This window comes from Pyrgilauda ruficollis, unplaced genomic scaffold (assembly GCF_017590135.1).
Source record: "Pyrgilauda ruficollis isolate IOZ18807 unplaced genomic scaffold, ASM1759013v1 scaffold100, whole genome shotgun sequence".
Lineage (NCBI taxonomy): Eukaryota > Metazoa > Chordata > Aves > Passeriformes > Passeridae > Pyrgilauda > Pyrgilauda ruficollis.
Window position 1 is genome coordinate 1,450,793 of NW_024508102.1, and position 25,031 is coordinate 1,475,823.

Below are 25,031 nucleotides of genomic sequence, written 5' to 3' on the forward strand. Positions count from 1 at the left end.
TATATTATAATTTGAGAAAGGAAGTTGCTGTTCCCACCAGTGGACAAAAAAATAGCAGAAACAAGGACTGTGGACTTCTGAAGGAGGAAAATAAATAAAAATTAAGAGGCAGAATGGAAACAAACCACTGTGCCAGCCTTGAATCTTTGCACTCCTGAACAAGCTCATCCCAGCATCGCTGCCAGTTGTGCTGGATGCTGTGGCCAGACCCCTGCCCCAATGGCAAGGCCAGAGCAGCAGGGACCCCCTCAGCACTCCCCTGCTCAGTGTTACATGTGTTCCTAAACATTTGTGGATCAGGTTTTTTATTCATGGGCTAATGCACACTTGTTTGCTCATGCCTTACTCAGCCTAAACTCCTATTGAACTCAATTAAGGCTGTCATCTCCAGGAGCACTCAATGTCATTTTTGCCCAAGTAAGGGATGAGTAACGAGGCTCTGAACAGCCCTTGGAGAATAGCAGCCATTTTGTTGCAGTTTTTGGTCCAGATTTCTTACAAGTTAGCATCAGGCCAAGGGTGGAAGAATGCAATATGGCTTTATGAATCACACACAGTTGCTGAATGCGCTGGATGCTTCAGAGCCTGTCACTTCACGGACTGAAGCATTGGCTGTCTTGTCCCAAAACGCTCGAATACAACCAAGCTCATGATGAAAATTAGAAAAATATGTTTCTGGAAGGAACGGGATGCAAAGAACATCCCTTCTCCCAGCAGGGCGCTGGCAGGATCCCTCACCCTGATTTATCTCTGGGGGTTTTGGGTACTGTGGCACAGGCCTGTGGCCAGGGGCACTGGGGCTTTTGCCCCTTTTGGGGCTGCAGTTGCTGATGGTCAGGCTGGGTCGTGGCCAGGGATTTGTATGTGATCAGCTTGCTGTGGCTTAGCACATTACCACCCATCAGCTCTCTCAGAGGAAGTGACCATGGCGTGGATCTTGGCTGAATTCCCTTGAGAAATCCCAACAGCGTGGGCTGAATTCCCATCCTGGGCACCACGGGGTGCGTGTCTGGGAGAAATGGGGCAGCTGCAGATTGGTGGGAGGCAGGGGACTGAGTGTATGTGTGTGTGTGTGTGAGGATGAGGAGAGGGATGAGGGTGTCAGGATAGGAAGGAAGAGGACGATGAAGACGTGTGGCAGGGCATTACAGCGTGCAGGCAATGAAAATGTGCAGAAGGGGATGGAGGTGAGCACAGGGACGCCGGTGAGTGCAGGGGGGCGGGAATGAAGAGTGGGCACAGAGGGCGATGAAGATGTGCAGAAGGGGATGAAGGTGTGCACGGGTGACCCTGCCTGGCTGCGGACGGGACAGGACAAGACGGGACAGCAGCACCTTCGTGGCCCAAGGCCGCATCCCGGGAATGCCGGAGGGAGAAGGAGGAAGAGGAGGAAGGTGAGGAAGGCTCATAGAAAGTGCTCCCATAACCCGGGCCGGACCGAGCCCAAATCCAGGGCTGCCCTTTCCCAAAAAAATAAACCTCCCTGTGGAAGGGAAGTCCCGAGTCCCCGCTGCCCCGACGGGGAGGTCGGGAGGGTCGGGCGGGAGGAAGGGCCGGGAAGAGGAGGAGGAGGAGGAGGTGGAGAAGGAGGTTAGGGGAGGAGGAGGAGGCCCGGCCCGGCCCCGCCGCCTCCTGATTGACTCCCAACTTTCCGCTCCTCCCTCGCATAAACTTTCCCGTCCCTGCGCCTGGCTCCGTGCGCGGTCCCGGGAGCCCGCCGCGCTCCCCGCATTCCTCCGCCCGCCCCGGCCCGGCCCGGCCCCGGCCCCGCTCCGGCCCCGGCCCCGCTCCCGGCACCGCGGCCGGCCCAGCCCCTCCGGAGCACGGAGCAGGTAAGCGCTCGCCGGGAAGAGACTCCCAACCCCCCTTCCTCCGCCTCCTCCTCCTCCTCCTCCAGCCCCTCCTTCCTCCCGGCCCGCAGCGCCTGCCCCGAGCCCCGGCGGATGGCGGGGGGCGGCGGGGTCGCACCAGCCGTGGTCGCCCCCCAGCCGGCAGCTCGGTGCCTCCCCCCGACGCCCCCCGTGGGCTGTGTGCCTGGGGGGGCACGCTCGGGGCTGTTTTGCTCCCCCCCCGTCGTGTCCCGGGGCTCCCGCCCCGTCGGGGTGCGCTGCCCCCGCAGCGGTCCCCGCCGCGTCCCCCCGCGGCGCATCCCCGGGGTGACAAAGGGGCCTTGTGCCCGCACGTCGGGAGCGTTCGGGGCGGGAGCCGGGCGTTGCGGACCGGGGATTGCCCGCCCCGGCCGAAGCCCCCCGGGGGAGCGGCGCGGGAGGGTCCCGGGTGAGGTGCGGGGTCACCCGCGTGTCACGCTACATGTGTGTCACACGCATGTAGGGGATGACCACGCACTGACTGTATGCTAAACACTTTGTGCCTCGTCATAGGGGTGCTTTGCTAACAAGGCGGCAATTAGATGTATAATTTTCAGCAGTGTGTCATCTTTATTATTATTATTATTATTTTATTTTTACACCCTCCTTGGGTTTGGTGTTGTTTTTTTTCCCCTTAACCCCCTTGGAAGGAAAATACGGCCAAGCCCTCACAGAGTCACCCACTTCCAACCCCCCGAAACCGCTCAGGCCCTATACAACACATTTGGCTTCTACTGACTGAGAAAAAAACCAGTTTGGGGAGAAACCAGCTGGAAATGATACCAGTGGCCCAGCTGCTGTGGCGGGCACCCTGCAGCTGCTCACTGCTGTTGGGCGGTTGGCACGGGGAAAGGTGAAGGCTGAGATTTTGGGGGGTTTTGGTGCTTTGCAGGGAGCCGGGACAAGCCGGGCTGGGCGATGGTCCCATCAGCGAAGCGATAATCTCCTGTGTCAGGCACGCCGGGGTATTTTGGGCTCCGGCATCCTCTCTCCCCTCCTATCGCTTTACCCCGCGCGGGTACGTGCGTGTCGTGAGTCAGGGCATTGGCAGTGCCCGGCCACCCTGGGGGGCCCTGCCAGCCTGGCTGCCAGCCTCCCCCCGGCGCTGGAGCGCTGGTGATGCTGAGGGGAGAATTGGGGTTTGCCAGGCTGGTGCGCCCCTCATGCACCCTCCGGAGCTGGGGTCTCTGTGGCCTCACAGCCCACACCCCTTGGGGGATCATTTCCCCCAAGACTGGGAGAAGGAGGGCCCCCAAAGCGGGCGAGGGGTAAGGGCTTGCTGAGGTCACTCAGTGGTGAAGCTGGAAGAGAAATGGGTAGGGGGGCTGGGACCCTGGTGGCAGGGCAGGTGGTGGTCACTGTGGCAGTGCCCCAGCACTTCCCCCCCAGAGAGGATGGGGAGTACTGTCCCATGGGGAGAAGGGGCTGGATTTGGCCCTGTTTGGGTGTTACAGGGTCAGCATTCCCATGGGAAGAGACTGCAGATGGCTGTGGGGTGAGCAGCTCCTCCTGGCAGCTGGGTGGCACAGGGGGACATTGCCATCCCCAGGGACCTCGAGCACCCAGCTACCTCCCCACCGTGGGCATGTGGCTGGCACCACACTGGATTTTCTGACAGGAATAACCCTTTGAGAGCAGCGGGTCCAGCCACCTTCTATAAATGGCACCCAGGTTTTCAAGGAGCCTTGTCCTGCCCGTGGTGGCTGCAAACATTGGGGTGCAGCTCAGAGTAGGGGGATGTTTCAACCAGGGCATTTTGGACAGCATAACCCTCCAGCAGTCATCCCACATTTAAAATCCCTCTCCTCCAAAGCAGAATCCTCCAGCTCCATCAAGAAAAGGGACTTGCATCCATTTGCCATGACATGCAGCGGCTGTTTATCATGATATCAGAAACAGCATCTCCTTTTAATCGCCATTTAATCCCCATCTTGCCACCACCAAGTGGGTTGGGAGGCGAGTCCCGGTGGCCCTGGCGCTGTGCCCAAGGAAGGAGCCTTTTCCTGGCGGTGTGTGAGCAGGTCATGGCACTGAGGAGGTGGGGGTGGCAGCGGTAATCAGCTATAATTAATGTATTAAAAAGCAAGTAACCGCGCAGCTCCCATCAAACACACAGAGAGCACGAGGCTGGTGGCAGGTGAGCTCGGTGGTGAGACTGGGTGCAGCCAGAAAGGGCATAAATGGGCAATTTTGGGCTGTTTTCGGGCGGGAAATTTTCTTTTCCTGCATTCGTACCTCTTCTTCTGTCTGTGGGAGTGGAAAATGAAGGGGGGAAGAGGGGAGAAGGGGCAGCAAAACCCTAACCAGGGGTGCTGCTGGGATCTGTGTGACAAGAGCCATCCCGAGGCTCTTTATGAGGTTGGAATCTCTCCATCCATCACTGAACTGGACGGATGCTTTCCAAAAAACATCCCATCTCTGGGAGGTTCCCTCTCTCATTAAATCCTGGATGGCAAGGGGCTGCCGGGACAGCCGCAGTGTTTACATCACCCTGAGCGCCACCGCTGGATGGGCTATTACCAACCACCCTTGATTTTGGGAGCTTCCATCCAGGAGGGATTTGCCGGACGGCCAGGCCGTGCCCTGACCTTCTCAGCTGTTTGTCCAAGGTGTTATTTGGGGTGGGGGCCAGGCCGGGAGCCGCAGCAGCCGAGCCCAGGCACCTGCGTGTTGTGGTTGGGGCAGACACCTGAAGCGCATGGGCGTTCGCTATTGCCACCGTCACGTGGCGACTTATGAAATGTTTTTTTGGAGGGAGGGAGGGAGGGAGGGAGAGAGGGAAGGAGGGAGGGAAGGTAATGATGGGGTGAGCCGGCGGGGCCGTGCCCCGCACCAGCCTGCAGCGGGCACACGGCAGGAGCTGCCCCCCCTGCGCGATAACGCACGTCCGGATCCTGCTGCGGGTCTGGACATGCTGCTGCAGCTCCCGCTGCTTCAGCTTTCCCTGCCTGTGAAATGGGAACGAGGGGCCCCGGGAAAAACTCCTGGTGGTGCTGGTCAGCCGCTGGCCTGGCCGCGGTGGTGGGAGCAGGGGGTTGTGTGGTGCTGGTGCTGTTTTGGGCGCCCCGTGCAGATCGTGGTAAGGTTTCCTGAGGAGCCCATGAGGCTGAGCCCTTTGGAGGTGACAGGCTGTGAACCCCAGGGTCTCGTTCTTGGGGTTGGCAGATGGTGGCCTTGTGGTGACGGTGTTCACAGAGGGCTCTACGCTGGTGCAGCTGTACCTGTGGGTGAAGGATTTGGGGAAATACTGATCGCATGAGGCACGTCGCATCCTGGCAGCACAAATCCCAATGGAACTCATCCCCCCATCCCATCCCAAACAGATGTGATGCTCCAACACCCCCAGCATCCCCCATTATGCTGCCATGAGACAACAGCACCAAAACCCACCGCTGCCACCTCCCAGCGGGGCTCTGGGTGTGTCACAGGCTCTGCTGGGTCCCTGCTCCATAAAGCGGACCCAGAGCTCACCCTCGGGCACACTCCTGAGGCACTGAGGTGACAGCGGGGCTGCTCCCGGGCAGCGCTGGCTGCCGGCTGGCGAGGTGTGAGTGATGGAGGAGGCTGCTCCATCCCCTTCCCCCTTTGCTGCCGGGGGATCGGGACCAGGAGCGTGTGCTGGCAGAGCTCCCTGACTGCGAGGGGTGGCCGGGGAGGGGACAGCAGGGCTGCAGCTAATTTTAGGAGGTGGGCAGAGCCTCAGGGGAAGCAGCCGGCCGGAGGGAGGTGTCGCACTCGCACCGCCGTGCCCACGAGCATCGGGAACGAGCGCGGGGTCACCCTGGCTCTGAAGATGCTGCCGTGGGCTGGCAGGGGGACCCTGCGCTGCCAGCCCCGTTCGGTGCTCTGAGGAAGAGCCGTGCCCCCGCGGATGCCCCGGCTGCTGGAGGGGCGGTGGGTCCGGGGAAACACTCAAGGGCAAAGCGTTTGTTCCTGGTTGGCGTTACCCAGGAGGCGGGCGAGCCCCGCGATGCTCCGTGCCTCAGTTTCGCCGTGACCGTCTCGCCAGCGCTCCCCCGGCGCAGTGCGGTGGAGGCAGGAAGGCTGGCCGGGCTCGGGGATCCTCGCCTGTGAGCGCCAAGCCTTATTATTTCCCCACAACTGTCTCCTCCTCGCTCCTCGTAAAATTAGATCCAGCTGTTCACAATAGCCACTAACTTCTCTCCGGAAGATGTTCAAAGTTTACAGACGCGGAGCGGCGCGGGTGCGTGGAGGATGGGCTGCCGTTCCCATGCCAGCTCCTCGCCCTTCCCCCAGAGGCAGCCAGCTCCTGCCTCCCCCCCGCCAGCTTAGGCAATTCGGGTTTAGGAAGAAGCACACCCGCACGCAGGCATGCGAGCTCCCGACCCAACCGAGCGTCGGGTTTTTATTAGCAGGAAGATCTGGGCGCTTCACAGTCCGGGAGAGAAGGTCTGCTCCAAGACCCTGCTTCTCCCTGTCCTGGAGAGCAGGTCTGCTCCAAGACCCTGCTTCTCCCTGTCCTGGAGAGCAGGTCTGCTCCAAGACCCTGCTTCTGCCTGCCCAGCTTTGTGCCAGCGCGCTCGGTGGATGAGTTGGGCAGGGTTCTGCTTTCTGTGCTTGCCAGCACCTGTGCCCAGCTCATGGCACGAGTTTGGGCTCCAGCTCTTGCATGGGGTGGCTGCTGTGTCCCCTTGCAGCCTTGCCTGGGTGGCACTGTGGAGTTGTCAGGGTCCAGCTGTGGTGTTTGGACATCAGCGTGCTGGGCAGGGGTCTAACACACTGTGCTGGGCTCTCTGGCACTCATGGCCAAGCTCCTCGCTGGAGCTCCTTCTTTTACCAAGAATACTGCCTTCATGTATTTTTAGCAGTTTTCCTCCCCAAGGATTCCAGAGCAATTTTTCAATCTGCGGGAGCTGGAGTCGCTGTGCCCGTCTCCAGCTCTGGGCTCGGGCCGTGGCAGGAGATGTTGGGGGAAGGCCATGAGCTGCCCCGGGCTCCCAGCACGCTCCTGGCACACACAAGGATCCGCTCGCTGGAACTGTCTAGGGGTGGTGGCAGCAAAATGGTGCTAAATCAAAATATCCCTTTCTGGGAATGTCACTGATTGGGTTTGTGCAGGGCAGCCTGTACCTGCTGTTGCAGCTCCTGGAGGACTCAGCTGGGCGCTGCTTCGAGCAGGAGGGCAGGGAAGCGTGTCCCCCTCACAGGGGTGACAGTGCAGTGTCACATTCTGTGTCAGACTCTGGCAGCCAGGGACATCTCCGTGTCTCAGCTGGGGTGGTAATGCCTGGCAGCCGCTCTGCCCGGTGTCTCAGGAGCTGATCCCCCCCAGTCAGTTCTCACACCCCCCATCCCACGGGGATTTTCTGGCTGGGAGCTGAGTGTGGCAGTCGGTGCTGACCCTGGGCTCCAGCGGGTGCCACAGAGCGGGCAGTGGGCACAGCTGCTGCCTGGGCAGGCTTGGGTTTCACAGGGGCGGAGGCGGCTGGGGGCAGGTGTGAAATTCATTGCAGCCTTCCTCCTCCTCCTTCTCCTCCTCCTTTTCCTCCTCCTCCTCCTTGCCTGGTAGTGTCCCCTGGGAGATGTTTTCCCTGGCCCTGCTGCAATGGCATAAAATGGGGTCAGCAGCACCTGGAGCTCTTCTGTGGAGGCATTTCTCCTCCTAGGAGCAGGACAGAGGGCTGGTGGGGTCTGGCTGGCCCCAGTGGTAGGACACTGTCCCACTTCAGGCACAGAACTGCCTGACCCAGGCTTCCCTGGTGCCCCCCTGACACCAGAGACTCTTGTTTTCCCTTTGGGACAAGCTGGGAGTCCCCAAGGACTCAGGACATCTTGAACTCATCTACAGGGGATGTTGAGGAGAAGGCATCCTGGGATGGATATATTTTGGCAAATTCAGCCGTCCCCAATGGGTGCTGTGTCCAGCACTGGCTGTGCCATGGGCTACCAGCGCTGGGGGTGTCACGGGACAGCACGGGGGTGGCCCATCCCCAGCAGGCAGCTCCAACCCTGTTGTTTCCATCCAGCTCGTTTCATAACACAGAAAGCAATTAATGCTCTAAAAGCTTTCTATTTATGCGCTGCTGGGTGAAACGCCCCGTCCTGGCTGGGCAGGGCAGTGTAATTGGGCCAGGGAGGCACGCCGGGTTACAGTGTCCGTCTGTCCTCTGCCCTCGGGTCCTGAGCCTGAAGACTCGAGCAAAACCGGCTCAGGTCCTCCAGAAGGCGAAACCCGGCTGTGCCACCCTGCCAGGACTGGGGAAAAGGAGGGCATGGAGGGGTTGGCTTGGATGCCCGTGATTCTGCCATTAGGAGGGAGCTGTGCCCTGGCTTTGCCTCATCCCCTTCCTCCTCTCTGCCCCAAACATTTCGGGAGCAAATCGCTCACATTTTCTCTTTGTTCATCCACAGCTCCCTGGGATGAGGGGTCTGAGCATCCCTCAGCCTCGCATGGCTGAGCAAGGACCAGCCACATCCCTGCCAGCCCAGGGCTTTGCTGGGAGCAAGGGGACCCTTTGTCTGTTGGGGTCCAGCTGGAGCTGGGGGGCATGGGGAGCCTGGGGCAGCCCTGGCAGTCCTCCTGACCCTGGTGGGATGCTGCCACGTGGCTTCCTGCGGTTTCCTCGCTCCGATTGCTTCCTGAGCCGCCCGCCAAGCCGGAAGGGACAGGAAGTGATAGAGGGGAGGAAATTAGTTGGGCTGTCTCACGGGGAGCTGGCCTGGTGCACTGGGGGCTCTGCCACTGTCTGGGTGCTCAGACTGTGCCAGGGGACCTTTCAAAGAGGATGTGGCCAGTCGGGAGGTGCAAACCTGGGTGGGAGACAGCAGGGTGGCCACTGTTCCCTCCAGGAGCCAGGGAATCCCTCACCGCAGCCTGAGCTGTTTGGAAGAGGAGCACGATGTAAACAAACCTCCTTTCACCGCCCTCGTGCAGTGCCACCCGCCTCGGTGAGCTCTGGCTGTCCCTGGCACAGCCATGTGCCAGCCAGGATGGTGTTTCCCTGCAGGAATGAGGCATGGTGTGCCCAGAGGGTCCCTGGGCAAGGTGCCAGGGATATGGGGCTCCTGTGACCTGCAGGGTCATCTTGGCAGAGCTGAGAGCATCCCGCTCTGTGCACTGCAGTGGACACAGCAGCATCTTCTCTGGTGTGTTGTGGTCTTGCTGGCATCCCCCAGGAGCTCCACAGCTTTTGGGTTTCCTTCCAGGGGCTCTGCAGAGCTGGTGGCCCTGTGACTGTGTGGGCAGCATTCCTCCTGGCCGTGTCACCAGGTGGGGAGAGGCAGGAGCAGGGACACAGCCCCAGCCAGTCCTCCCCTGCCTGAAACAGGGAGCACGTTAGTGAAAGCCTCTGCCTGCCTACGAATCAGTGCCAGTATCAGCCCCTCTGCCTGCCTACAAATCAGTGCCAGTATCAGAGCCCAGCTGTGCCCTCACTGAGCCCCAGTGTGCCAGGACACGAGGAGCTGGGGTGCCCTAGAGCCCCAGCTTTGATGTCTCACAGAGCAGTCCCTGGCAGGGGCTGCACGCTCAGCACCAGGGAGGATGGGACTCGTGTCCCCCTCACCTCCAGAGTGTGGGTGCCATCAGTCACGGTGACAGGGAGGGGTGACAGCAGCCTCATGTTCCCCCACAGGGCTGGTGCAGGCGGCACTGGGCCAGTGCAGGGCTGAGCTGCTCTGTGCTGATCCTGCCCAGGCTTGTCATGAACTTTTATCCTTTAGCCGTGGGGTCTGGGTGCAGGGGGGAGGGAGAAGGGCTGCACTGCCCTGGGCCCCCTGCACGGGGAGGCAGGATGGAGGCAGCATGCATCTGGATCCCCTCCCTGTCTTTGCAGGGCTCTTTGTCTCCACCATGTCCCCAGCACCTTTGCAGTCTTTTTGTCCCAATGTCCCCTGCCACCTGGGCAGCCCCAGGTAAGAAGGGGTCCTTGGGGCTGCTCTGTCCCACACCTTGTCCCTCTGGACAGTGCCAGCTGGGGACATGCTGTGCTGCAATCCCCCTTGTGGAGCGAGTGCTGGTGACCGTGCCCTCTGCTCCAGGTGCTTTGAGGAGAAGCTGTGACAACAGCCACCACCCCTGTCCCAGTTTGGGCAGGACACAAAGGTTTGGGGCAGTGCAAGGGCTGCTGGGGGTGTGCCTCATGGTGCACCAGATGGGGTGATGCTTTTGGGGCTGGCCATGCTGGGGAAGAGGAATATGCTGTCCCCCAGCTCGGCAGCACGGCTCAAGGATGAGGTCTGGGTGCGTGGGGGCAGTGTGGGAGTGACGGGCACCTCTGCCCATGTCACAATGTCCCCGTGCTCCCTGCATGTCCCCTGTGCCACCCTGCACGTCCCTGACCCGATCCCTATCGCAGCTGGTTGTGCTGGATCCAGCAGCACCTTGCTCCTGTCCTTTGACACTCACAGGGTGCCCACGGTGCTTCTCTGACTGCAGACGCTGCCTGCAAAGTATTTCCTTCCCTCACCCACCACAAAACACCCATTTCTCAGGCGCCCTTCCCTCTTTGCATCCCCCTTTGCTTTCGCAGGGTTTAAGGAGGTTTCCTGTAGCTCCAGCAGGGTCCCAGCCCCAAGCAGCTCTCCCAACTGCCTGCAGCCCCACTCCCTGCTCAGGCCCCAGGTTTCCCTCACATCCCCTGCCCCTGGTGCTGGGGCCAAGCCCTGGGGGCCGTGGGAACACCGTCCCAATCTCCTGGGCAGCCTTGACCTGGCAGGGAGATAAGGCATGCCCTGGAGGCATCCTGCTCTGGAGGCATCCTCCCCTGCCTGCTCTGGGCACCTCATCCACTGGGGGACCTCACAAGGGTGCAGCCCCCTCCATCACCCTCTAAAGCTGTGGGCTGGAGCGTGTGCCCCCCACAAATTCAGGGTGTGAGGGGCGAGTGAGCTGGAAGTGGGGACACCCTCCTGGCCTGGCTGTCACTGAGTGTCCCCTCTCATGGGTGGTGGGCATCCTCAGAGTAGGCAAGCATCCCCTGGGGATGTGGGTCAGTGGTCCTGGGATGCCCAAACCCTTCAGAGATGCTGTGGGAGGGGTGGTCTTCCTGCCCTGGTCCCTGGGGGGCAGCTGGGAGGCAGGATCATGCCGGTGACATATTTTCTGGCAGGTCCGGTCCCCTTGCCTGTGCTGAGCAGGTCTGGCCGCGGTCTCTGCAGGCTGTCCAGCCGTGCCGGTTCCCTAATTGCCGCTGTTGTTGGTGTTTTGTAAGGGCAGGGTGGAGCGGCACTCGGCCGTGCCTTGCGTCAGCGCGGTGCATGCACCCTCCCTCCAGGAAATCCAATGTCTTCGCCCGGCCAAAAGCAGGTTCGGTGGAGGAGGAGAAGGAGAAGGAGGAGGAGCTGCTTCCTCGCACCTTGGCCGGGGCCCCAGCATCACCCTCCCTCCTCTCCCAGCTTCCCTGAAAAGGCTGGGCTGGGATTTCCCTGCTGGAGGGGGAGTGGGGTGGGAGGGGGCTGGGGAGCTCCAAGGGAGGGGGACACGTGTGTCACAGGCAGGGTGTGGGGTCAGCTGTCACCCTGCCTGTGCAGGCAGCGCCTGGCACGGTGACCCAGGGCACTGGGCACGCTGCCTGCAGCGGTGCAGCCAGCCCCATGCTGGTTTTCCCTTGCTCTCAGCCCCGTAGCTTTTCCCTTGGCCCCCAAATCACCCATCTGGGAGGGCAGGGGGTCTGGTGAGTCCCTGTAAAGTCACCCTCCAGCACCAGCTCTTGGGGCTTTCCCCTGTTAGGGTGAGCTGATGGCAGCCCTGTGGGGCCCTGCTGGGTCCTGGGCTGGCACCGGGCTGCAGGGTCCCTGACACTGAGGTTTTGTGACACTGGGGGCTCCTGAGCTGCCACAGTGCTGAGGGGTCTGGGTTTGCTGTGGGGTCTGAGACCACTGAGGCCTTGGGGGGCTGCTGCAGAAACTGAGGAGTCTCAGGTTCCCCCATGTCTGGGGGTCCTGGGAGACCAGCCAGGGCTCAGCACCAAGGCAGTTTCACCCCATGGGGACACAGCCCTGATGCTCTGTGCTGTAGGGAGGAGTGAGGCTCCCCTGGGCCTGTCCCCATACACCACCCTCTCCATCCCTGTGTTCCCTGCCCTCCCATCCCCAAAACCCTGCGGGGTTTGCACCCTGCATCCCTGCCGGGGGTCACCCCCAGCAGCAGGCACAGCCGGGGTGCCCTGGCCCGTCCGGCACCACTGCCGCCATCCCTGCCTTGGCCGGCTGGCTCGATCCTACAATCCAGTTCTCCTTATTTGGCCACAGTGCTCAGCAAGAGGGGGAGAGGCGGCGAGGGGGGGGACGATGGGCGGCGGGACCGGAGGGGCTGACATCACATCGCGACGAGGGAGAGAGGAGGGATGGGGGGGCTAAGTTTCTTTTTTTATAAAAGGAAAAAAAAAAAAAAAAAAAAAAAAAAGAGGCAGCAAGCAAGGCCTCGCAGCGCACTTGAGCCAGCGGGCTCAGCAGTTCCTTTAAAAGGAGATGTCTGTGCCGGAGACCTTTGTACACTCCCAGCCCGTCCGGGAAGCGCGGCGGCGCAGGAGACACCTCTCCGCTCCCACCGCCGGCAGCTGCCGCCAAACATGTTATTGCAAAACACTGAAACGCTGCTGCGCTGGGAGCTGGGCAGGAGGAGGAGGAAGAGGAGGAGGGTTGAAGGCTCCCCAGCATCACCCACCAGCTGGGGAGGGCTCGGGGCTCCAGCTGAGCATCCTCAGGGTGGGGGGCCTCTCCTGGTACCAGGGGAACGCTGCTGGACGGCTCTGGCCACCTGGTTCCCATTAGTGGGGTCTGGCTTGGAGCTGCTCAGCATCTCCCTTCAGATCCCAGCTCTGCCTTTGCCAGGCATGGTGGAGCTGGGATTTTGGGGCCTAGGGGTGTTTTTTTGGCCAACTTGCCCAAAGAGACTGCTGTTTGGCAGTGGGTACTGGAGCAGGGTCAGGGTTCACAGGCTGTGGGGCTGCTGCCACCCTATCCTGAGGTGTCAGCCAGAAACACCATGTGCCCAAGTTCCTTGTATGGGTAATACAGTAGCTGGGGGCAGTTTCCTTCCCAAACTTTATTTGGGTGGATCCTGGGTGGTCACTTGTGGCTTGGATTTGGGGGTACTCATAGAAATCATGTTCTGCCCCCGAGGAAAGCCTGTTTGTGTGTCTGATGCCTTGCAATGAGATGCTGCTCTGGGTGCCACTGAGAGCAGGGCAAGGACCAGGAACAGACCTGGCACCACGCTGTCACTGCACCCCATGCCCCAGCAAGGCTTCCTGGCTCTGACAGGTGTCCCCTGTGTCCCAGCAGGTTGTCCCATATCCGTGGGGGCTCAGGGTCGGAGCCCAGAGCAGCCAGCACCATAGCGTCCAACAGCTGGAACGCCAGCGGCAGCCCTGGGGAGGGGCGGGAAGATGGCCAGGACGGCATGGACAAGAGTCTGGACAATGATGCCGAGGGTGTGTGGAGTCCAGACATCGAGCAGAGCTTCCAGGAGGCGCTGGCGATCTACCCACCCTGCGGCAGGAGGAAAATCATCCTCTCAGATGAGGGCAAGATGTACGGTGAGTGACGGGGGCGGGATGGAGGCACCGCACCGGCAGGGACAGCGGGGTCAGGGCTGAGCTGAAAAACCTCCTGCCCCAAACCCACGCTGGGGTATCGCCCTCGAGCATCCCCCAGCCCCGAAAGGAGCTGGCTCGGGTTCATCTGGAGCTGGACTGGGGAGGTGGCAGTGACCTGTGTCCCTCCCTCCCGCTCCCTCCCTCTCTCGGCCCTGCCGGACCGACTGGTTTGGTGAAGCCGTGGGGCAGGGAGCGGGCACGGGACTGTGGGGCCAGGGCAGCCCCAGCCCTCCTGCTCCCCTGTGCTTCCAAAAACCTCCCCAAACCTTCCCCAACCGGACCTGGTGGCCAGAGCACCCTGTGGCAAGGGTCACTCACCCACCCTGAGCCGCCTGCACCCAGCTCAGCTTTTGGTGACTTCACTGGTGGCAGCTGGGCTGGTCAGCCCCACTGGGGGGATGATTTTGGAGTGTCAGCCTAGTTTTTGGTGTCTTCCAAACTCCCTGTCCCTGCCAGGGGAGGGACTGGTACCTCCTGCCCTGCACAAACCATGATGTCACCCCCAAGGGCCAGTGACCTCAAAGTCAGGAGCAGGCTGCCATATTACCAGCACCCCATGGTGACAAGAGGACCAGGGCTGGCACCTCTGTCCCCAGCCTCCAAAATACACCTGCCCAGATGCTGCTGGCACAGCAGTGGCTCCCCCAGTGCCACTAGAGAGAGGCAAAAGGGACAAGCCTTGCTGGAGAGCACTGTGCCACTGTCCCCACACCCGTGGCACAGCTACCTGTGGCACCCCATTTGCCAGGGCCCGCCACCCACGGCGTGGGGGCTGCTGGAGGAGCGGGGTGAGGGGGAGGTGGAGGAGCCCAGGGCTTCCCAAGCGTGTGCATTTTTTGGATTTCTCTGGGAATAGCTGAAGTGCCGCCGGGAGCCTGGCCCTTCGAAGCACGCCCCAACCGGTTTTTCCAGCCTTTCAGAGACATCTGGCAGCTGCTTAAAGAGGCAGCAGCCCCTGCTGGCCTTTCATCTCCCCCCACCTTCCCCAGCACCTCCCCACTGGGACCCCCAGGACCCCGGGCTGGCATTACCAAGGGTACCAGGGGCACTGGCAGCACAAGGGATGCCAGCACACAGCATGATGGTGTGCCAGTGCCTGTGCTGTCCTTCGCCACCCCTCTTTTTTGGGGGTTCCATGGGTGCCCAGGCTGGTGCCAGCACTGCGGGGGTGGCAAAGCAAGGTGGGAGCTGGGGAGCCAGGACCCAGCACGGGCACACTGGGCCTTGCTCCACTGGGTTATTTTTAACCCAGCCTGTCCAACTGGTTCACGTGGTGGTGTCAGGGGAGAGGAATTTGGGGAATGTGGTAATTTGGAGGAGGACGTGCCCTCTCGGAGGGAATGGCACGGTCCAGATGAATCACAGGGAAAAGGGACAAGGGACAGGGCACGTGGGCACAGGGATGGCTGTGAGGGTGCAGCCCTGGGCATGGTGTGTGGCAGGATGGGTGCAGGAGATGCTGGCTCTGCATGCTGGGCACTAGGGCTGGCACTGGCTCTTCCTCCAGGAAGGCCCCACATTTCTCTCCTGTATTTTTTCCCCATATTTAATTCCCACGGGCAGGGTACGGGGGGCAGAGGATGGCATTCAAGAGCAGGGCATGCAAAGGGGGGGTTTGAAGGTGTACCCCCAAACTGGGGCTCAGCAGCAGGGTCCCTGCTGTGGGTGTCACCTCACCTGGGCTTGAAGGGCACCCTTGAAGACCTGGCCCCTGCTAGGTGCTAAGGAGGAGTGGGAGCTGTGCCTCAGGGTGCCACCAGGCTGTGCAAGGGGCACCCCCATTGTCACCCACCCTCCAGCTCCTGCCTGGCACGGGCACCCCAAGGGGCAGCTGTCTCTGCGTGCCACCTGGCCCTGTCTGTCCCCATGTGTGTGTCCCCCCAGGAGGGCCCAGTTGCTGTGGGGCTGGGAGGGGGCCAATCGGGGCGGAATGGGGGGGGTTGGGGGGTTGTATTTTTTTTTTTTTAAGGGATTTTTTTTTTTTTTTAATTCTTTTAAAGCTGAAACCCGCTCCAAGGGCATTTCGACAAGTTCCAACCGCGACCATCTGGTCCATTAAAATAAATCTGGCGTGCCTGGCTGCCCCCGTGCGCGGGGGGGTCCGGCGGGGGCCGGGGGGGCCGGGGCCGGGAGAAGAAAGCTCCCAGCTGCTCTGACGTTTGAACGTAGATTGGCCACAGCTGGCCCCTGAAATGTGGCGCAAAAGCAACTTCTGCTTCGAATTAGACCAGGACGTTAGGAAATACTGGTGGAAAGGCCAGCACGGCTTGTGAACGGGAAGCGGGGTGCCCGGGGGTGGGTGGGGGGCTAGCCCGGGACCCCCGCGGGCACGGCTGCCCGGGGTGGGCTCGCTGGCTGTGCTGGGGGCTGCCATGGGCTTCGAGGGGCTCTGTGGTGTGTGGTGGGGGTCCCTGGTGACTGTCACCTCGCTCTGAGCCCCGGGGCTGGTAAGGCAGCGGGGTGGGGGGGGGGGGCCCTGGCCTGGCCACCCCCGTGTCCCCGAGGTCGCCCCGGCGCTGTCGCGGCAGCGCCACCTCCCGGCAGCGCCTCCCTCGCCAGCGCGGGGGGCGCGGGGGTCCGGGGCTGCTGCCCCCCGTGTGCCCCGGGGCTGCTGCCCCCCGTGTGCGGGGCTGATACCCCCCTGGGCCGAGGCTGCTGCCCCCCGTGTACCCCGGGGCTACTGCCCCCCGTGTGCCCCGGGGCTGCTGCCCCCCCTGTGCCGGGGCTGATGCCCCCCATGTCCCCCCTGCGCCAGGGCTGCTGCCCCCCCTGTGCCGGGGCTGATGCCCGCCGTGTGCCAAGGCTGATCACCCCCGTGTCCCCCCGTGTGCCGGGGCTGATCCCTCACCCTGTACCGGGCTGATGCCCCCCCTGTGCCGGGGCTGGTGCCCCGCAGGGTCTGGGGCTGATGCCTGCTCTGTGCTGGGACTGATCCCCGCCGTGTTCCGGTGCTGCTGTACCCCCCTGTGCCGGGGCTGCTGCCCCCCGTGCCCCGGAGCTGATGCCCCCCGTGTCCCCCGTGTGCCGGGCCGATGCCCCGCAGGGTCTGGGGCTGCTGCCCCCACCTGTGCTGGGGCTGATCCCCGCCCTGTGCCGGGGCTGATCCCCGCCCTGTGCCGGGGCTGATGCCCCCCGTATCCCCCCTGTGCCGGGGCTGATGCCCCCCGTGTGCCGGGGCTGACCCCAGGCTCTGCCCGCAGGTCGTAACGAGCTGATCGCCCGCTACATCAAGCTGCGAACGGGGAAGACACGGACGAGGAAGCAGGTGAGGCGTTGCTCTGCTTTTTCTCCCGGGGTGGGCTCGGGGCGGGGTGGGAGGCGGTGCCAGGTAAGCCCGAGGGGGAGCGGATGTCCAGCTGTCATCTGTGTCCCCTCCTCAAGCCACCGCTGCTGCCAGCAGGTCCCCATCCTCTGCGAGGAGCTTCGTCCGTGAGCACAAATCCCCTGGGCTTTCCTCAGTCCCAGGATGAATTGAAATGGGGGGTGTGGGGGCAGGCAGCACCCGGGCCCCCAGCTGGTTGGGGTGACCCTGGGGGTGGCAGGAGCCCTCAGACTCTCTCTGGGCAGTGTGTGTGTGTCTGTGTGTGCCTGCATGGGTCTCTCCTGTGCCTTCTGCATCTGGGGACTGTTCCTATCTCTGCCCCGTGCTAGGCTTTATGCCACTTGAGCCACAGCAAAGGCACTCCAGACCCCATGGGTGAGAGCAAGGCATCCCCATGCCAGCCAGGGATGCAGGGACAGGCTGTGTGGAGCTGTGGTGCTGGTCCTGCTGGGGCTGGAGGTACCACGGAGCCCTTGCCCTGCTCTCACTGCCCTGCCTGGCTGGATGCTGGGGCAGGCAGGGATGCAGGCAGGGCACACAGAGCTCCCTGCAGGGGCACACAGAGGTCCCTGCAAGCCCTTGCTTCACCAAACCTGTCTGAGGAGTGGGCTGCTGCAGCCCTCAATGGGACATGTCCCTTGTCATGTGTCCAGTGGCTCTTCCCTCCCCTCGTGGTGGTCCCCAGGCCACCCATCCAGGCAGAGCCCATGGCCTTGGAGCATCCCGCACCACAGGGAGATCGTTGGGTTTGGGACACTTATTCTGGGACTGTCCTGTGCCACGAGTCCCCACAAGAGAGGGATGCTGGTCCCCAGCACTGAAGAGGTCATTCCTCCAGGACTTACGCTGAAAGGAGAGGGACCAGGGTCTGGCCACTGGTTTTGTGTTCAGAGCAGTGCCAAGCAGCACTTCATTTCTGGATTAAACACTTAAGTGGGCCCCCCCTCCATGGGGGGAGGGTGCAGTGTTCTGGGGAACTCGGGAAAGCCATGGAGAGAGCACTCACAGCACTGATCCCTCTGAGCAGTCGTCTCCTGGGCAGCCTGGTGTCGGCTCTTGGATAGCCTGGCACTGGTAGGAGCAGGTTTTTGCCAAAATCAGCCCTGAAGCATGGATGCATGGATGCCCACCCTTCCTGTGGATGGCCCCCCAGCCTTGCTGTGCCTTTACTGCCTGGACATCAGCCCCTTTTCTTTAGATCTTGCTCTTACAGGGGCCTGGACACAAAAATCCAACTTTCTTACCTTTCCCACATGCAAAACCAGCAGGAGCCCTGGGGCAACGTGCCAGTCCCTCCTGGACCCACAGGCCCCACCGAGGAACCCAGGGCACCTCAAACCTGCCAGGCTTATGGTGCTGGCAGGGTCTGTCTGTCCATTTGTCCCCAAGAAGTGATAAATGGGGACCCACCCCCTCAACTGCAGCAGCTTTACACCAAGGAGCTTCACCCCAGGGCACCTCAAACCTGCCAGGCTTATGGTGCTGGCAGGGTCTGTCTGTCTGTCTGTCCCCAAGAGATGGTAAATGGGGACCCACCCCCTCAAGTGCAGCAGTTTTACACCAAGAAGCTTGACCCCAGCGTGGGGTGGGCACAAACCAGCATCAACCAGCACCGGGGTGCCCCCACCACTTTCCTTCCTGCAGCTCTTGGCGGGTGCAGGACCCTGAGCACCTCCGGGCGCAGCCGAAGCGCTGCCCCGCTCCTGCACTCCCTGCCCCGGGGACAGAGCCCGCCCTGCAGGGGGAACACATCTTCACACTGTCTGTGTTTTCCTTTCCGAACGGCGTGGCGGGCGCTAGGTGTCCAGCCACATACAGGTTCTAGCTCGGAAGAAGGTGCGGGAGTACCAGGTTGGCATCAAGGTACGTTGGCGCCCTTGCCCAGGTGTCCGCGGCGGTGTCTCTGTGAGCATGGGCAGCCCCTCTCCTTCCTCCTCCTTTCCTCTGGTTGACGGCTCTGCTGTTCCCCCTCTCCTTCTGCTCTCTCTCTGCAGGTCTCTAGCCACTTGCAGGTTCTTGCCCGACGGAAATCTCGTGAGATTCAGTCCAAGCTGAAGGTACGCCCTGCCTCGCCTGGCCCCCGCCTGCTGCCGGCTAACGCACTGGGCTCTGCGGTGTGCTGCTTGCTTTCCTGTTTTACCTCTCTTTTTTTTTGGTGTTTTTTTTTCTTCCCCCTCACTTGGCTCCTTGGGTCAGACGGTTTTTACAGGCATTGTTGTGGGATGCCCAGAGGGAGGTGTAAGGAGGGGAGCAGAGCTCTGCTCTTTCCTCCAGCAGGGTGAATGTGGTGCCAAATCCCCTCTTTGCGTCCAGGCAAGGACTCTGCCGTGAGGAGATGTGAGTTTAAACCCTCCTCTGGTGATGTGTGAGGGCTGCCCCATCTTTTGGTCCTCCCACAAGGAGAAGGGTCCCCCAGGACAGCCAGTGAGGCAAAGTGAGGTTCAAGCAAGGTGTGCCAAGACCCACCCTCCTCCACCCCTGAGCCTGACCCAGCTCAGAGCTGGTGCTGGTGTGATGTGGGCAGAAGCAGGGGGGCCCCAGGGGTCCCTGCAGGCTGCCAGCCCAGTGGCTTGTGATGCACCAGGGTGTGAGCACTGCCAGGGGCACGACGGGGATGTGAGTGGCAGCGGGTCCAGCTGGGGCCATGCTGCTGGGGACAAGGGCACGGTGCCAGGAGCCAAGGGAGCCAAGTGAGAAAAAAATGGATCATTCTCTCTCTCTTTTCTGGTTGGCTTTTCTTTTCTTCCTTCCTTCTTTCCTTCCTCCTAACTGGAGCCAAACTAACCTTTCCATAACTGTTCCCACCAAACCTTGTGGTGGCAGTGGGGAGGGTGGTGATGGGGGGGCATGGCCAGCACTGAGGGCATCACCAAAGGACCAAGCCCTGCTTGGGCTGGACCCACATGATGTCAGGTGGGGCACAGAGAGGTCCTCAGTGCACAGCCACCCCCTGGGAACAGCAGCTCCTGCCATGTGCCTCAGTTCATCTCTGTCACACCAGGAGCAGCTCCTTGGGTAGCCCCAGGGGTGATTTGCTGCCTTGCTGTGTGAGTGGGAGCCCAGGAAATCTTTCAGCCTGATGACCCTGAGGTCCCAAAGGCATCACCAGCTCCCCTGTCCTGGGTGCTGTGTCCATGGCCAGCACTGAGGCTGGCAGTGCAGGCCACTGTCACAGTTGGCAGCGAGGGACTGTCAGAGCTGGGGCATTCTCATCCTCAGAGCCTTAATAAACTCCAGCTCATGCTGCCTGGGAGCCCACCAAGATGTGCCCCCCAGAGACCTTCAGCAGGGACCCCAGTGCCCCACAAGGGGGATGCCAGGAGGGCTCCCACAGCCAGACCAGGGTTTGGTCTGCTAGGAGAAGCCGGGGAGAGCATCTGAAACTTATTTTGGGATGCTCCTTTGGGCTTGTATGCCTTAAACCCAGTCTCCAGCCCCAAGAGGAGCAGTCAGGGAAGTGAGGGGAGCAGGTAGCAGGGTCAACAGCAGCAGAAGACTTTAGAAAATAAAAATAAAATAAAATCTTTCCTTGCCACATAGCACAGTGAAGATCAAGGGGAAGTTGGAGGCTGGAGTGACCCCAGGGGTCCATCCCCAGCCATGCTGCCTGCAGGATTCTGGCATGGAGCAGCCAGGGCAGAGATCCCCCTGAACAATACTTGAGTATACAGAACATCCCTTCTCAAGATCAGTGCAGGCAGCCCCCTGCCCTCAGCCACCACTGTGGGGTGACCCATGTCCTGTGGGATGAAGACGCTTCCATGAGCAGTATCTGTATTTTTGAGCTGCAGTATTTGTATCATTTTTGAGCTGCAGTATCTGTATTTTTGAGCTGCAGTATCTGTATTTTTGAGCTGCAGTCAGGTGTGTGTTTGTGCTCCTGGCATGTGGCTGCACGCCCGCCCTCCTGCCCTACCCCAGGTGAAAATAAATGAAGCATTGATCCCTGGGGAAGGTTCAGAGGGAAAGCAGAGGGTGTGCTCTGGGACCAGCATGAACGTGTCCTAGCAATGCAAGTGGAGGAGCAGCCCTGCTCCAGGCCAGACCTGGGAGCCTGGAGCTCCTGCCCAGCAGTGCTGTGACTTTTGCAGCAAAAGGAAAAAGAATTGGTCTCCTCTGTCAGTGCACACACAGCACCGGGGGTGAGCTCAGGAGGCTGTAGAGGATATTAAAAAGCCAAGAAAGGCACAGGCCTGGCTCACCAGTGACCTCTTGAAAGAGTGGATGGGGGACTTTGGCATCCCATTCCTGGTGGGATTAAGCCTGGGCATCAGTGGCCACCGTGTGCATCCCTGGTGAGCAGCCAGGTCAAGGGCTTCACTCCCCAGGTCGGGCTGTGGTGATGAGCCAGGATGGGGATGGTGATGAGCCAGTTGTGCTGGTTTCACCTGGGGTAGAGTTAATTCTCTTCACCCCCATGCCTGTGTTCTGGAGAAAATTAGCTCTGCCCCAGCTGACACCAGCAGCAAGTTAGGGGAGGTGTACACAGTGCCCAAAGGTTCCCATGACACTCTAACCTTTTTTTTTTTCCTTTCTTTTGCGGACAGGCCATGAACTTGGTAAGTTGAGCTTGTCTCTGAAATTCCTTCTGTTCCCCATTGCATTGTGCCCTCTCCAGTGGAGGGGCTAAAAACCCTTCACATCCCCAAGGGGGGAGGGCCACCAGCAGCAGTGGGAGGGGGCATTTTCCAGAGCCATCAGCTTTTGCCCAGAGGATATTGGCAAGCTTCAGATGTTAATTAATGTTTGGGAGGGGGTGGGGGATCCCTCTGCACTGGTCCCAGGCTGGGCTGTGGGATTGGCTGCTGGCTTTACAAGACCTGTCAGGCACGCTGGGATTGAGGCAGCTCAGTCTGCCCCTATAACCCTGCTTCCCTCCTGTCCCCCCTTTTCCCCTCAGGACCAGGTCTCGAAGGATAAGGCTCTGCAGAGCATGGCTTCCATGTCCTCGGCGCAGATTGTGTCAGCCAGCGTCCTGCAGAACAAGCTCAGCCCCCCTCCTCCTCTTCCTCAGGCCGTTTTCTCTGCTGCCCCCAGGGTGAGGACAGCCCCACGCCCCCCACACGGGGACAGCCCGGGGTGGTGGGGACACCATGAGCCACCCATGGGGCAGGGGGATGTTCAACAGCCTTTCTCAGCCCTGGTAGCAATGCAGGGCTCCCTGCTGTTTGCAGCAGGTGAGGAGGGAAGTGTTGGGAGTGGGGAGAGTCAGAAGCCACTGACTCTTCCCTGTGCTGTTTTCCCAGTTTTGGAGTGGGCCTATCCCAGGACAGCCTGGACCCTCTCAGGAGTAAGTACAGACCCCTCCACACCTGGCACCAGCAGGACCCCGCCTTGGCAAGGGGCTGGGGCATCCCGGGCTTGGTAAGCTGATGATGCTTTTTCCTTTCCAGCATTAAACCGTTTGCACAACCAGCTTACCCCATCCAGCCACCCATGCCTCCATCACTAGCCAGTAAGTCATGTCCTTACTCCCTTGGAGGGAACCCAGTGTCCCTGCCAGAGTTTGTCCTCTGCCCCCTGCCACGCACGGTGCCACCCACCTGTGTCTCCTCCCCAGCTCTACTGGGGGAAAATCCTGAGCTGAAACCGAGCAAAAAGCTCCCCAGTGAGCAGGACCCTCCAGTCCCTTCTCACCCAGTACACCCCACGTTTTACCCACCCTGTGCTGGGAGGGAGGTGGATATGGCAGGTGGGGGCTGCCGTGGGGACAGCAGCACTGCAGGGGGGGCTCACCCCGGCTCCTGGCTGTCCCTCCACCCCCGTGTCACTCCCCCTGGCCCAGGTTACGAGCCCTTGGCTCCGCTCCCGCCAGCTGCCTCGGCCGTGCCGGTCTGGCAGGACCGCACCATCGCCTCCACCAAGCTCCGGCTCCTCGAGTACTCCGCCTTCATGGAGGTGCCCCGGGATGCTGAAACGGTAAAAAATCCCCTCCGTGTGCCCACCACCCGCCCGGCACGGTGGCCCATCCCTCCCCGTGCCTGGTGGCGCCTTGCTCCTGCCTGACGTGTCGTGCTGCTGTCCCCACCCCGCTCCCTACAGTACAGCAAACACCTCTTCGTGCACATCGGCCAGACGAACCCCTCGTACAGCGACCCCCTGCTGGAGGCCGTGGACATCCGCCAGATCTACGACAAGTTTCCCGAGAAGAAAGGCGGCCTCAAGGAGCTCTATGAGCGTGGGCCCCAGAACTCCTTCTTTCTCGTCAAGTTTTGGGTATATATATATTATTTCTTTTTTGTTGAGATTTGGGTGTAACCCTCCTCCTGCTGGGAGGGTTAGGGTGGGGAGGGTCGTGCTCGAGCTACAGGCTCGTTGAGGGTCAGGGGCTCTGCTGGCAGAGCTGGAGCATCCTGGGCAGCTCTGAAAGCTGGTGTCCCTCGTCCCCATCGGGAGCTGGGTGTGGTGGTGCCTCATGGGACCCTCTGTCCCTCTGCTCTCTTCAGGCGGATCTGAACAGCACGATCCAGGACGGGCCAGGGACCTTCTATGGTGTCAGCAGCCAGTACAGCAGTGCAGAGAACATGACCATCACAGTCTCCACCAAGGTGTGCTCCTTTGGGAAGCAGGTCGTGGAGAAGGTGGAGGTGAGTTCCCTATCCCGCTGCATCGGGAACGGGTCGGAGTTGGTCCACGGCGGGTCCTGGGATGGAGAAAATCCCAGAGCTGGGTGTAGGACACATGGGTGCCTGTACCATGTTTATGGGTGGAGTGGAGAGGACATTGCCATGTCCCAGTTGGGCACCACCAGGCAGGGGACAGCTGCTCACCCTGCTGTCCCCCGCAGACGGAGTACGCGCGGCTGGAGAACGGCCGCTTCGTCTACCGCATCCACCGCTCTCCCATGTGCGAGTACATGATCAACTTCATCCACAAACTCAAGCACCTGCCAGAGAAGTACATGATGAACAGTGTCCTGGAGAATTTCACCATCCTGCAGGTATACCTCCCCTCCTTTTCCAGGGGGTGTGTCCCACCAGGAGTGTGGAGCCCACACTTGGATCGACCCCGCTGGCCCCGCACAGACCTGGCTGTGCCTGGGCCCACACAGACCCTGGATTCCAGGGAGCAGATCTGGGTGGTGCAAACAAAGTGGCTGTGCCCAAGCCTGGACAAGTCTACCAGATAATAGGGAGCAAAATTTTCATGGTACAATTAAATTGGCCATGCCTGAGTTTGTTTGACTTCACCAAATAACCTGTAGCAGTTTTTGGTGGTACAAATGCAGTGGCTGGGCCTGAGCCAATTCAACCTCCCCCAGACAAATTTTTGGTGGTGCAGTTCGGGCTGTTCCTGAGCCTGTGCAACATCCCCAAAACTCTGTAGTAAATCTTGACGGTGCAATTAAATTGGCTGTGCTACTGCCTGTGTGACCCCACAAATAACGGGTAGCAAATGTTTTCGTGGTGCAAAGCGGCTGTGCCTGAGCCCAAAATCTGCAACTCCCCCCAGGTAGCATCACCTGCCCACGGGCACAGCACTCCCCTAACACGCTCTGCTCTGCTGCAGGTTGTTACCAACAGGGATACCCAGGAAACCTTGCTCTGCATTGCCTTCGTTTTCGAGGTGTCCACCAGCGAGCACGGCGCCCAGCACCACGTGTACAAGTTGGTCAAGGACTAGGGGCCCTTGGGGACAGGCAGGGGCACGAGGGGCCTGCAGGGGAGGGAGGGGGCCCTGCAGAAAAGCCACCCGTGCCTGTTTGCCTTGTGAGAAGTCATTTGAAGACAGGAGGAGGAAGAAAAACAATAGCCAAAAAAGACTGACTTGTGATGATCGCAGATGTTTTCTACTTAGGAACAGTTTTTTTTTTTTCTTTTTTTTTCTTTTTTTTTCTTTTTTTTTCTTTTTTTTTCTTTTTTTTTCTTTTTTTTTCTTTTTTTTTCTTTTTTTTTCTTTTTTTTTTTTAAAAAAAAAAAAGAAAAAAAAAAGGAAAAAGAAAAGAAGAATGGGAAAGGAAGTGTAGGGAGAAAGGAAGCCCACATCTGGTGCTGGAGGGGGAGAGAGCAGCCCTCGGTGTTGCTGATGGAGGCCAGGATCCCAGCGTGCCAGCAGCAGGACGAGGAGCAGAGGAGGAGCCCTCCTTCCAGCCCAGCCTGGCTCAGAAGTGGTCCTGAGTGGAGAGGAGAGCAGCGAGCACTGACGGTCAGGAGGATGCAGCACCGTGCCAGGTCTGAAACTGATGGGCATGGCAGCGGCAGCGGCACCGGCAGCGCCTGGCACAGCCCGGGGGGACGGGGGGACGGACGGGCAGGGTGGAGCAGGGGGACACTGCCACCC

The 25,031-nt window shown here is 60.7% G+C and overlaps 1 protein-coding gene across 6 annotated transcripts; it reads left to right on the plus strand.

Annotated features, from left to right (window-relative positions):
• Nucleotides 1–1,754: 1,754 nt before the first annotated feature.
• Nucleotides 1,755–24,595, plus strand: TEAD3 (TEA domain transcription factor 3). Of its 6 annotated transcripts, none has more exons than XM_041468255.1 (14): nucleotides 1,757–1,832; nucleotides 13,113–13,369; nucleotides 16,630–16,694; nucleotides 18,552–18,614; nucleotides 18,746–18,808; nucleotides 21,299–21,310; nucleotides 21,652–21,789; nucleotides 21,998–22,041; nucleotides 22,145–22,206; nucleotides 22,537–22,670; nucleotides 22,794–22,967; nucleotides 23,198–23,338; nucleotides 23,539–23,691; nucleotides 24,261–24,595. In XM_041468255.1, exons 2-14 carry the CDS (start codon nucleotides 13,234–13,236, stop codon nucleotides 24,372–24,374), a joined length of 1,299 nt encoding a protein of 432 aa, XP_041324189.1. In that variant the 5' UTR covers nucleotides 1,757–1,832; nucleotides 13,113–13,233; the 3' UTR covers nucleotides 24,375–24,595. The 6 variants fall into 6 exon arrangements, with proteins under 6 accessions (XP_041324200.1, XP_041324189.1, XP_041324165.1 ...); XM_041468231.1 differs by having other exon boundaries at nucleotides 1,775–1,832; nucleotides 13,116–13,369; XM_041468221.1 differs by lacking the exon at nucleotides 1,757–1,832 and adding an exon at nucleotides 12,422–12,536 and having other exon boundaries at nucleotides 13,116–13,369.
• Nucleotides 24,596–25,031: the final 436 nt, after the last annotated feature.